Raw genomic sequence first — 12,492 nt, 5'->3', positions numbered from 1 at the left:
CCAAAAGCACCACATGGCACAAATCACCGTTTTCCCTCAAGATGATGTCCGGTGTTTGATGCTAGCGTATCAAATGTGGACGCTAATAATGCAGCTGCCAGTATGTTTGAAAATGTAATTCTACAACAAGACCTTTCTGTGTCTGTCACAACACTCATACATTCCACCTAAGATCTGGTGACAGTTCATGTTATGTAGTAATAGATATTTCTAACAGACATAAAAGCTGAACTACTCTTATAGTGTATGTTCATGTCCATTAACATCTTTGATCTTTGTCAGCAGGGGTACTTCAACAGTATCCTCAGTAGGTGCTGAAGGAACTTTCTGATCTGAGTGAATATATTCAAACCTCAACCAAAATATACTCAATGGGAATGGTACAGTAACTCTTTACGGGTTTTCTTAGCACATCTTGCAAATGCTCTTTGGATTTTTTTCACTTTTAATTAACAATTAGTTTTCAGAGTTTCTAATGCAGATGGACTATTTTTACTAAACAGAGAATTTAAGATACATATATTAGATGAATTACCAAAACAAAACAAAAAAAGAGTCTAGCACAAAATGATTATTTCACAAGGATTTTACAAGGTGCAGATTAGCAGTGAGGCAAGGACATATAACAAGCTGGAAAGGAGCAACAGGACACTTTTTCTTTAGCTAAAAAGAAAACAAAACAGGCTTTCAGAGTAATGCTAATCAAGGTTATATATATAAAAAAAAGGACCCTGAAGAGTTGCAGTCTGTTTTTGTTAGAGAGCAAGGGGGGAGACTTGAACATCTTTTGCATGCCACAGGACACTACTCACAGTGGTCCTCGCCACACAAATACAGAGGATGGGTTTGCCAGTCTTTAAAGAAGGCATGGTCAGTTTGTCTGCAAATTACACACATTCAGTGGCCAAAACCAGAGGCTTCAGAAGTAACCTGTGTGGTGTTCTTGTGCCCTGGCTCCTGACTAGGGAAGGAGTCAGTCACTTCAACCTCTGTCTAGGTCTCCTGTGTGAAGACCAGTTGCTTTTTACTTATGTTTTGTGCGAAGGATTTGGCTTTATAGTTTATACATAATTGTGACCGAATGCACCCTTGTATTCACACCCTAGGCACTACTGTAATAATCTTTGTACAAAATATACCTTGTAAAGTATCATTTGAAAACTAATAACTTGCTGGTCAATAATATCATGGTGAAATGTGTGTAGCAACATTATATGTAAAGTTATGAACAAAAATTGAAATTATAACTGAAATATGTTTACCAGACAATTCAGGGGAGTGAGTAAACCTGTTCCTCAAAAATAAGGACAAGCTGATGCATCTAGACAGGTGTCATCAAAGTTAATTAGCAATCACCTGTCAAATGGCCGTTCTTTGGCAAGGAAGGGAGGCAGGAACAGATTGATTTACATTTTAGCAAACAACAACATGGAACTTTTTTCACCATGAGACTATGTTTCCAGACTCACAGTGGGAATGAACTTTTTCTAGGGTAACTTTCAGAAAAATGCATTTTGAAGGCTGACTGGACTATGAAAGTGAGGGGCAAAAATGCCACAGGTAGTCTTTCTTTCTCTCTCTCTCGCTCTTTCACTAAAGATGACAAAGGAATCAGCTCTTTGGACTTTGAGGACAGACCCTGACTTGATAATTTAGTCAGCAATGTTGTGGGGAACCTGTGGTAAGTTATTTCACCTTGAACCAAGTCTAGTTTTTTAAGTTTAGTTACTAGAAAGTGTTTTTCTTTCTTTTGTAACCATTTTTTACTTTAATGACTTATACTTCTACTCACTTAAAACCTGTATCTTTGTAGTTAAATAAACTTGTTTTAGTCTTTAATCAAAACTAATCCAGTGTCTTGTTTAAACTGAACTGTTTGGTAACTCCAATTAAAGTAGCAAACTGCACGAGGAGAGGACTGGACAGTACAGAACACATGTTTTTGAGGAAAATCTAGGACTGGGAGTGTGTTGGGGTCACCCTGCAAGTAGTAACTAAGGCTGCTGGAAGCCAGAGTATGACTGGTGTATTACTGACAGGCTGCAGAGTTGCTGGACCAGGACTGCAGCTATACACAGATACTCAGAGTGTGACCTGCATGCTGTTTGTGAGGGGCCCAGGTTGGGAGCTATAGCAGCAAAACGTTGTGAGGCATCCCAGGTTGCAGGGCAGGTGGTGACATAACGCCTCACTGGTCTGGATTGCACCCTGGTATGTGACATTAATCCCTTTCATATGATGGAGTGGAAGCAAATTGTTGCCCCAACCGATTAGTGTTAATGACTTATCAGCCTTTTATCCGAGAAAATATTTTTAGCTACTAATAAAAATAAAGATATCCATATTTTGTTACTTAGAGTCCTGTTAAATTCTGACCAATAAATTACACTATTTAAATACTCCCCAATGACACTCTCTCTCTTTTAGGATTAGAAACATTTAAGATACCTGCTAGTACCAAAAAAACCTCTCTGAATGGCACGTTTTATGTACTCTCTCCAGACTCCTCCCAGACTGCGCAGATTCTAGACCTCTCTACATGAAATTCCTTCCTGAGTTTTAGAGGGTATTGTGATTGAAAAGCATGTCAGTATTTATTTTTCCATGAATTTGAAGGCAAAAATAGTATAATAGTATTAAAAATAACACAATCCAGAAGGAGTCCAGTTAGTCTGTATAACAGATGTTGCCCATATTTTAAACAAAACAAATAATAAATCCTTTAATTATAGGGCTAACATTGTTGATTGCTTTTTAATAGACAATAGTTTAAAACCAGATCTTCCAAGAATTATTAATGAAGAGATTAAATATCTTTATTAGAAGCAGACTGCATCTCCTATAGCAATTGCTGGAGTCAAATGAACTCAAGAAACTGTTCTCAGACAGAACATCTTTATTTTTCCTTGGCAAAATTTTTCTATGGTACCTATATGGTCCCCCAATTACTGTAGTGTCCGAATGGCTCATAATCTTTACCATAATTATCTTCACAACACTCCTGTGAAGCAGGGCAGTGCTATTTTTCCCATTGATCAGATGGGGAAAGGAGGCCCAGAGAGACAGGGTGACTGGTCCAAGGTCATAAAGGAAGTCTGTGGCAGGGCAAAGAATTGAACCTGGGTCTCTCAAATCCCAGGCTGGTGACCCAAACTTTGGTTAAATCAAATTGCAAGGCATCAGTGGCATTAATCATTTTATTCTGATCATATAATTTTTACAGATAGCACTGGCTTCCTTTCCTTAGCCGCAAAACATTTTGGGAAAAATATATGTAAAATACATTATTAATTTAGAGCTCCATGATACAGTAACTAGATGCACTCAAGAGATCAGTTTTACTGACCTGCACATGCTGGATGTTTTAGGCTTCATTCAAACAAAATACATGAGCGTATGCGTAAGTCCATTCCTATTCAGCCAAGCACTTAAATATATGCTTCACTTTAAGAATGAACAATGGGACTTAAGTGTGTGCTTAAGTGCTTTGCTGAATTAAAACCTTAAGAAAATGCACCTATTCTATCCACCACGTTGTTTCTTACAAGCCTCAACATAAATCATTAATGATCATGAGAAAGGTATTTTTTTCTAGTTCAATAAGAAACCCCATCACATAAAGGTGTAGGAGACCCCATTTTTTGTTGTTTTGATCAAATTAATTCATCACAAATTATAAGGAATAATCTTTCAGCTATTCACTCTTCTAGGTTCTTTTTCTAAATTCCCTCTATAGGCTTTGCAATTTTTGTTTATTCTTACCTGAGTACATTTTAATTTTTGTTATAATTATGATTACAGCAGCAAGTTCACTCTAAGACCCTATATCCAATAAACCGTAACTTTCCAGAAAAAGTATCTTTAGGATTGACATTTCTTGCCTAAGATTGGATTAATTTTTTTAAAAAGAGAATGTAATAAATGTAGGCTGGGAGATTATCAGAGTCTTTCTTTTTGATAAATATAGCCTAAATCCAGGATATTGCAAAAATATTTAAAAAACAAAAATATTCTAATAAACCACTAAGAAGTCCACAAATAAACCCTGAGAATCAAAGGGGTTTTGCACACATGCAGTGGGATTCAAGAGGCAAAACCACTGCTCCAGAGTCTGTGTGGAAAACAGGTGACTCTGCCTCCACATGTCCACCATCTGCAACCATCCTCACCTAACCTTCCAGAGTGCTGTCTGTCTCAGCAGTCTTTGTATCTGCACACCCCTCTCCTGTAGATAGATTCCTCTCAGATGCAGCATTCAAAAATGTCTTTTAAAAAAAAAAAAAAAAAAAAAAAAAGGTCCTGCCCAAATACTTCATGCTACAGTAAGAAAAGGAAGTGGGGCCAACCTACTCATGGAAACTCCACCTTCAGAGACCTTTAAACGAAGACACAGCCTCAACAAAGTCCCAATTCTCTACTTCAAACTGAGCCCCTGAGATATGTTCTCTTTGTTCCTTCCTGAGAATTTCTTAAATTCAACCCTGCAGAAGTTTCTCCTTCCTGCATGTCAGGAGTGTGGAGAGGCTTCCCCTGTCACAAAGGCCTAGGAAAAATCAAATACTCTTTACAGCAACTTCAGCTCTTACTGTACATACAGTAACATCAACAATCTAAGGATCTGTCCAAGTGTGTAATATACTTACAACATTCCATGTATATTTTAAATCTTTATATGTGCAATGAGAGAATTGCTAGGTAAATCTCCATTTCACAAGAAGGAACAAAACGCACACAAGAGTAATGATAAAGAGGAGTTAAAACAGCAAGTACCCTGGCAGAAGGATATATTTTCAAATAGTAAATGATTCATGGATGCTTGAAGTTTTTCACACAGCAAAGGTTTGGCACATAATTATGTTTAAATCAATAATATTGTATCTTAGACTATGGTAACAGTTGCACTTTTTTCTTATAAATGTCTTACCTTTTTAAGTGTCCAAATACGTGCTAGGTGTCCATGGGTAGGGCCTGAAGTGGGCACAGACAACAATGCTTCATGCCTATGTCTAAAATATAAAATTCCTAGAACTTCAGTGGCGACTATCAAAAATATATTTTTCCTCTGGTGTTTTTGGGGATTTCTTTTCAGAAAGCTGCAGAAAATATACTATAATGCAGGTTCTATCAATCCCAGCAAAACTAGCAGACGCTTCTTTGTAGGGGATGTCATTGCGCTAAAAAAAGGGTCATATTTTTCATTACCTGTACAGTAATCACTACACTTTCTATATGACAGACATGTTGAGTTGTGCCATCATTTTAACAAATGTTGCTGGCTCATGGATACTGCAGTGCAAACAGGACTGTGTAGACTCTCAGTGGCTACCCTTTTCAATTCTCAGAAGGAGACAGTCTTTACAGCTGCTTTTAAAGCTTACAAAGTTTCTTTTTAAATTAAGCAGAAGGATTCTTGAACAAAGGAAGTGATAAAGATGTTCTAATCCAACAGTTCCCAATCATGCCGGGGGGAGAGGGGGGGGAGGAGAGGGAGGAGGGAGGGGGAGGACGAGACCCTACTTGGGGCGGGGGGGTGCCAAAGATTCCAGGGGGCCTATGAGGCTTCAATAATATTGAGGTCATTTAGCCCTCCGAGCTCCCGTGTTGGGCGCAGCAGCCTCAAGCTCCGCACCGGCTGGAGTGGAGGAGCTATCCCCCCACAGCCCCGCACTGGCTCCATGCCTGGCTAGAGAGGAGCAGCCCTGTGCTGGTGGGGCCTGGAGCAGCCCCGGCCAACCTGCCAGAGCCTGCCTTCATTACCCTCAGCCCATGAGGGATGGGACGAGGCTGAGCTACACATGGTGTGCGGTGGCGGCTAAGCCAGGGAAGGCTTAGCTTCTTACTCAAGTAAGAGTAATTTATTATTATTATTATGTAATTTAGTGTTGTTATTATCATTAAACGTGTTTATAGGGGTTGTATGTGTTTATGGCTGGTGAGGGGGCCGGGCGGGTAGGGTGAGGGGGACGTGTGTTTTACCTAGTGTTAACTAGTGGGGTTTCACTCAAAAAGGCTGGGAACCACTATCTAATCCCATGTCCCTCTAATCAATGAAGAGACCAAGATTGCATCCAACATCAGATCTCATCAGCATCTTAGTTACAGGGATTTTCTTACTATGATAATTTTTCTGACCAAAATCCTGTGGCACAAAATCACAAAGAGTTGTAATACCATGGTAAGGCTTGCAAACACTTGTTATAATCGAGGAGCTATTTTATGTTAATAAAGGCTTATTACACATGCACATAGGTAAGTTACACTTTTGTATTTATTTTAGAGTCAAAAGAGCTGAAACAGCAACTTGTGCTCTACGTAGTTTTACACCATTGCCTGGAAAGTCAGCAACTATAAATAAAAGCAAGATAGTGCAACACAGCACATGTTCAGAAGCACTATACTTTCTAAAAACAAAGTGGCTAAGGCAGCATACAAAAGACGTTCAGATACCACCATGATGGGGCAAACAAGGACAAAGATACATTGTCTCACTCTTAAGAAGTGACATTTCCTACATAGAGGGGTTTGAAAAATTCTGCAGCAGGGCAAGGAATTTTGCAGTATTATACATTGTTTTCTTGAGAGAAGGACCTCCTAGAACTTGTATCATTGTCCACAAAACACTGTAATTTTCACTGTGCAGATGGGAGTGCAGACAAAAAGGAAAAAAGACATTTTTCTGCAAGCATGTGGTTGGGTAGGGGGAAAGGAGGAGAGGAAAATAACCAAACATGAGGTGACATCACAAAAATGCATGAAAAAAGAATCTCTCTTTTTAGCTGTGAATCCATGTTCAACTTGAATAAAATGGAAAAATGAGTGAAGCAATAAATAGATTAGAAAATCAGGAATGGTACTTACAGCCTGTAGAAACCGAAAAGACAACAGAGCACCACTAATTCCCCCACATGAGTGAACATCTTCATAATCTCCCTCCTCCAGCAGGTACTGACGGCCTTTATACCGTTCCTTTTCATAGGCAACCCATCTACAGTAACCACAAGGAAGGAAAACAATGATAAGAAAAAGTACAACAGCATCTTATCAACAATGAAAGGGGAGAAGAACATCATAAATGCCTAAGATAAATATCACAACCTTGGTTAAGGAACAAAGCAAAGCTTGTTATTTGAGATTACAACAAAGACCTATGAAGCATTCTTTGTGGATCAATATTCCATTTAATCATGTGATGGTTTCGCCAACAATAGTTTCTCTTGTGTAATGGTTACAGATGCACCAACACTCTTGATAAATGTTTCTATCATAGCCTGATACTGCATTTCAACACATTTTTGTAAATGTAATGGCCAGAACCTTAAGGGTCATGCAGAGAGTTATCAGTGGCAAAACCGGCATCCAGTACTGGGAATGTTGCCACTCAGGGTGGAATCCTGGCCCTGTTGAAGTCAATGCCAAAACTCCCATTGACTTCCATGGGGTTAGTGTCCCCCACTCTAACTAAGAGAGATACTAAATTCAATCAAATAGAACATATATAAAAATATATATGTGTGTGTGTGTGTGTGATATATATATATATATATATATATATATATATATATATATATATATATATATATATGTAAATGCATTGCAAAGCGGGGAATTGCGCCATTTTAAAATATTTTGACAGATAAGTGCTGATTAAAAAAATGTTCTGCATCAATTTTGAGTGTCCTCAATGGATTTTACTTTGAAAAAGTGCACAATGGCACAAGAAGCTTTGTAAGGCTTCCAAAAGTTGTGATATAAAGTGATGTGGAGTTAGAAGTTCTGATTCAAAATAGACTAATCAAACTTCCAGGATATTTTAAAAATAAGAATGTACAATCAAGTCAAGCTTTGCTATTTCAAGACCAAATTTGCAAGAGGCACATTACTGAAACACCAACTCATTCCACATTGGCAAAGGGTCTGAGTATTTCTTTCATTAAAACTTTCCTGTGAGGATTTACAACTACTGTACAAATTTTGCCAGGGCTGAAGTTTGGCAGAAAAGAATGGATTTAGTTTTGATGACATGTGGTTTAGATTATAGTTCAACTGTTAAACTTACTGTAAAAAAAACCCTTAAAAAACAAAACCCCCCACACATTAGAAAGAAGGATAACTTTTAAAATATGAAGTTTTCTAGAGAGTGGGCCCATAATATCTTTGAGTAATGTCTTTAGGTATTGACATTTAAGTGTCCTATAAATTTAGTGCTTGTGAAATCCTACAAACAACATGAAACAATAGCTGTATAAGGAACATACTATCCCAGTCATTTTACTGTGGAGTTAACTCGGAAAGCTTGAGGCCCATTTTAATGTCATTGCTAGCTATTTCACTACTAATCTGTATAGCAGAAACCTTCACTTTATAGGCTTTCCATGCATTGTTAGATAAAGTGGCAGATCTTGGGTGGGGTTGAAGGAACAGTGGATTGGTTAGCTGTTACAAAGAGTTGCTGGGACATGCACCAAGGGCCTGGTTCTCTCAGGGCTGGTCTACACTACAGAGTTAGGTTGGCATAACTACATCGCTCAGGACTGTTAAAAATGTCATGCCCTTGTGCTATGTAATTAAGCCAACCTAAGCCCCGGTGCAGAAACTACTAGGCTGACAGAAGAATTCTGTCGAATTAGCTACCACGTTTTGAAGAGATGGATTTACTATAATGACAGGACAGCCCCTTCTGTCACCATACTAAATGTCTGCACTCCAACACTGCAGCTGTGTGCCACAGTAGCGTTTCTAGTGTAGACATACCTTCAGTCTCTAGGTGTTATATAATAATTTATATCCATGGAAAGTGAGGCTAAAATGCTGCCAAATCAGAATAGTAGTTTTTTACACCCACTTTGTACAACTGTAAATAACTGTACAATAGACAGAGCAATGCAGAATCAATCCCAGGTGCATCTTCACTAGGAAAAAAGGTGTTTTTAACTCATTTTAGCAGATGCATGGTAACTGACACAAGGTAAAATCCTAGTGAAGACGAGGCAACTTACAGCTTTTACACGTGTTAGTAGATCAAATGGAAAATAATGGAGTCTAGGATTTACTTCGACCTGTTACCTCACATGAAAACCACAAACTGACTTGGTCTGCACTAGGATTTTACTTTGTGTCAGTTAAGACGTATTACCTACCACAAGTTAAGAACACACCTTTTTTCTTAGTGAAGACAAAGCCTAAGATTTAAAATAAAATTAAAAGAGGGCAATCCATTCCATTCCCTCCCCACAAAATTTACTGTCTACTCCACAAACTTTTGTTCCAAGACACAAATGTTTGAGGTTGTGGGTTTATCCTAGGACTATTTTTGGAAACCTTGCTTGTAACTAAATTACTTAAACAGTGTATTTTGCTATTTATTTATTTACAGAGAACACTAAATACTAAAATGAAATATACTCACATTCCACCAATGACACGTATCGATCCAATTCCCTGGAAATCCTCATCATTTCTAAAGAGTGCTGGGACAGCTTCAATGTTTTCAGAAAGCTCTTTGGCCCATCCTCCAAAGTTTTTTCTCTCATATATTACTATCTGGAGAATGTAATTTTAAACAATGTATTTAGTACTTTAACTTTCAGTAATCTTAAATCGGACACATGTAGCGCCACATTGTCCAGGAATGCAATTTTTTTTCTCAGCAGCCATTAGGGTGGAAATTCTATGCTGTGCCTCCGGAGCCCTCCTGACTGTGGGTTGCTCCAGGGTCTGGAGCAGCCCTGGTATGATTTTGACAGCTTTAGCAGGCAATCTAAGGGCTTGTCTACACATGAAAATTTACCAGCATAATTATACCAATATAATTATACCACTAGAACTGTCTGTGTGGACACCTATACCTGAACAAGAGAGTGGCCACACAGGGAGTTATACCAGTATAACTAAAGCAGTACAGTTATACTGATAAAATTTTCCCTGTGTAGAAAAGCCCTAAGTAAAGGCAGTGCTATGCCCTGTTGCCAGCCCCAGCATGCCCCTCCCACCCCTCACATGCTGCCTATACTAAGGCTTGCAAGAGTGTTCTCAGAGAGCAATCTTTGACTGTGTTCCTCAAATCATGTGCCGGGGGAATTCTCCCAAAGCTGGATCTGGGGCTCTTAGAGCTCTTTTATGCTGCTCCAGCCCTTTTCATTCAGTGTAAAGAAACAAGCAGGGGTAAGAATCTCACCCCATATGTTTAAAATCCATAAAAGATGCTCTATTCATACAGCTTCATTTGAGATGAGTGGTAATAAGATGCCATAAGCCTGATCCAGCAGAAAATATCCAAGGCCTTCTCAGCCAAGCAACCTGTGGCTGATGGATCCACACTAGGCAGGCATGAATAGAGGAAAAGGACAGTTTGCATTGGAAGTATAGTACAAAACCCATCAAAATTTGCTGGGATTTGAAGAGCTGCCTGGATGCAGGACAATTCTGTGGGTTCCTTATCTCTTGCATGGCATAGTTCCTCATTCTGGATTCACCTGTTCACCCTTCACCAGTGTCACATGCACTGTATGCTGGTGTAACTCCCTTCTGTGGGTATGGTTCTGGTATGCAATTGGCCAGGCTACAGATTTTTTTTAAAAAACAAACAAACGAACAAGTAACCTGGGCCCATATATGTTTCTGTGGGGAACTGGGAAGAGGGGGAGGGTTGGAGGGGAGGGAAAGCAAAGAAAAACATTTCTGCCCTCCCTCCCGACCCTCTAAAGGGCCTTCCCAATCATGCCCCCCAATGTGCTCCAGAAGATGGGCCTTCCCAATCATGATTTGACTCTTGCAGTGGGCTGGAGGAAGCGTACTTCCTTCCTCTTGTTTTTTGTATGTGGTGAAGTAGACATTTGACCTACAGGGTCCTTTGTTCACTGATGCCTGTGAACGGGTCAGCTAGGAGAAACCCACTTCAGACTGTAGTTTCTTTAACATTTTCTCCAGATGACTGACACTCAGTTATCTTGGAAAAAATCCTGCCTCTGCTTTTAGGTCTCGCAAAGCAGATATGTGTCCTGGGCTGTGCAGTGTCACAGAACTTGCTCTTTGGCAGTGGGCAGATGCAGAATACCTAATCTAATATTCCATAGACAATAGAGAAGAGGTATTACCCTCACAAAGAAAAGGAAGTAGTCTTAAATCAAGGTCTCTCTGTGATATAATCTTTCACTGTCAGCATGCTTGGTACTTACCTTAACATTCATAGGCATTTGCACCTTTAGTCCACCCTAAGATATAAAGTAAATAAATAAATACATAAAATTTGAAATTATATTTCCATATGTGTACATTTTACAATCCCAGAGCAGTATGCAGTTCTTGCAGCTCTACTAGATGATTCCAATCTGTATTAAATCTAATTGTGATTTAAATATACTGATAATTTACAAAACCAAGGAACACCTATAAAAATAATCTGCGAACACAGAACGCTTTTACGAACCTCTGGGTTAAAAGAGCCCAATACAATAACACTTTATACATTTGTTTTACTTGCACTATGGCCCAAAGTATTTACTGCTTTTTGTCATCCACTTATACCACTGACCAGTTTTTTAAAAAAATTAAACATCAAAACTTATTTCAACAGAACATAGGCTGATGGGTAAATCTCTAGGAGTGAGAACACAGTAAGCTCTCTGTGGAGGGAGGAACAACATGACATATGAATAACAAATGTTCCAACACTGGAAACAGTAGTCAAGCAATGTTGTAATCCTTCAACATGTTTGGAGGATGGGAGAGATTTTCAAAGGCACAAATGGAAGGCAGGCGCACAACTCACGTTGTCTTTCAATGGGAGCTGGGCACCTAACTGCCTCTTGTAGCTTTGAAAATCTCCCTCTGGAACCTTTGTGTACACATTAAAGCATTGTATCCATATCCATCACTTTCCATATTTATATCCACAAGCAGTCCATCAAAGGAGTATTAGGCTGCCTCTGTATCAAGATTGCTATGCAGTGCACCGTCAGGAAGACTAGAAAGGCAGTTTGCATCAGTTATTTCTTCTTCTCACCTGGCACCCGCAGCAGATTCTAGCTGTATTAGTATGCAAAGGTTTTCTGAAGAACCTTTTATAACCGGTTATTATTGGTTGCAACAAAAATGTCACAACTTTAAAGGCACAACTTTTGGTTTTATCTAAAGAGGCTCTTAATTCACATCCTCTTGACTTAAGCAGATCTCTTACTAAGATGTCCTACTGCATTAATCACGTGCTCCTCTCTGACTGAATATTTCCAAAACTCAGGAGGCTTGCATTGAAAAGAGAACTAGAAAGAATATTATACCTCTACAGAAATTTGCTGTCACAAAACTGTTAAGAATCTGCACTGTCAAGTCACTGTGTTGCAATGTCATCACCCTTCATGATGCCCTTCATCACCATGTCCAGGCTGCAGATAGACCAAAAACCCAGAACTGGATCCAAATTTTGTTTCTATAATGGGCCACACCTACAGTTTACATCCAAAAATTCCTAAACATGGGGCATTTGAAATCCCTATT

General features: G+C 39.0%; 1 protein-coding gene across 5 annotated transcripts in view; it reads right to left on the bottom strand.

Annotated features, from left to right (window-relative positions):
• The window catches only part of CRYBG3 (crystallin beta-gamma domain containing 3), a 122,232-nt gene that overhangs the window by 46,163 nt on the left and 63,577 nt on the right, over window positions 1-12,492 (bottom strand). For all 5 annotated transcript variants that reach the window (XM_067546259.1, XM_067546258.1, XM_067546260.1 and 2 more), the window contains exons 10-12: window positions 11,175-11,210; window positions 9,407-9,540; window positions 6,859-6,985 (exon numbers count right to left, since the gene is read on the bottom strand). In XM_067546259.1, coding sequence (XP_067402360.1) covers window positions 6,859-6,985; window positions 9,407-9,540; window positions 11,175-11,210 — 297 coding nt within the window. The remainder of the gene's footprint in view (window positions 1-6,858; window positions 6,986-9,406; window positions 9,541-11,174; window positions 11,211-12,492) is intronic.

The sequence above is a fragment of the Emydura macquarii genome, unplaced genomic scaffold, assembly GCF_026122565.2.
Source record: "Emydura macquarii macquarii isolate MOO-44397 ecotype Brisbane River unplaced genomic scaffold, CSIRO-AGI_Emac_v2 contig_1119, whole genome shotgun sequence".
Lineage (NCBI taxonomy): Eukaryota > Metazoa > Chordata > Testudines > Chelidae > Emydura > Emydura macquarii.
This window is presented reverse-complemented; position numbering and strand designations above follow the sequence as displayed.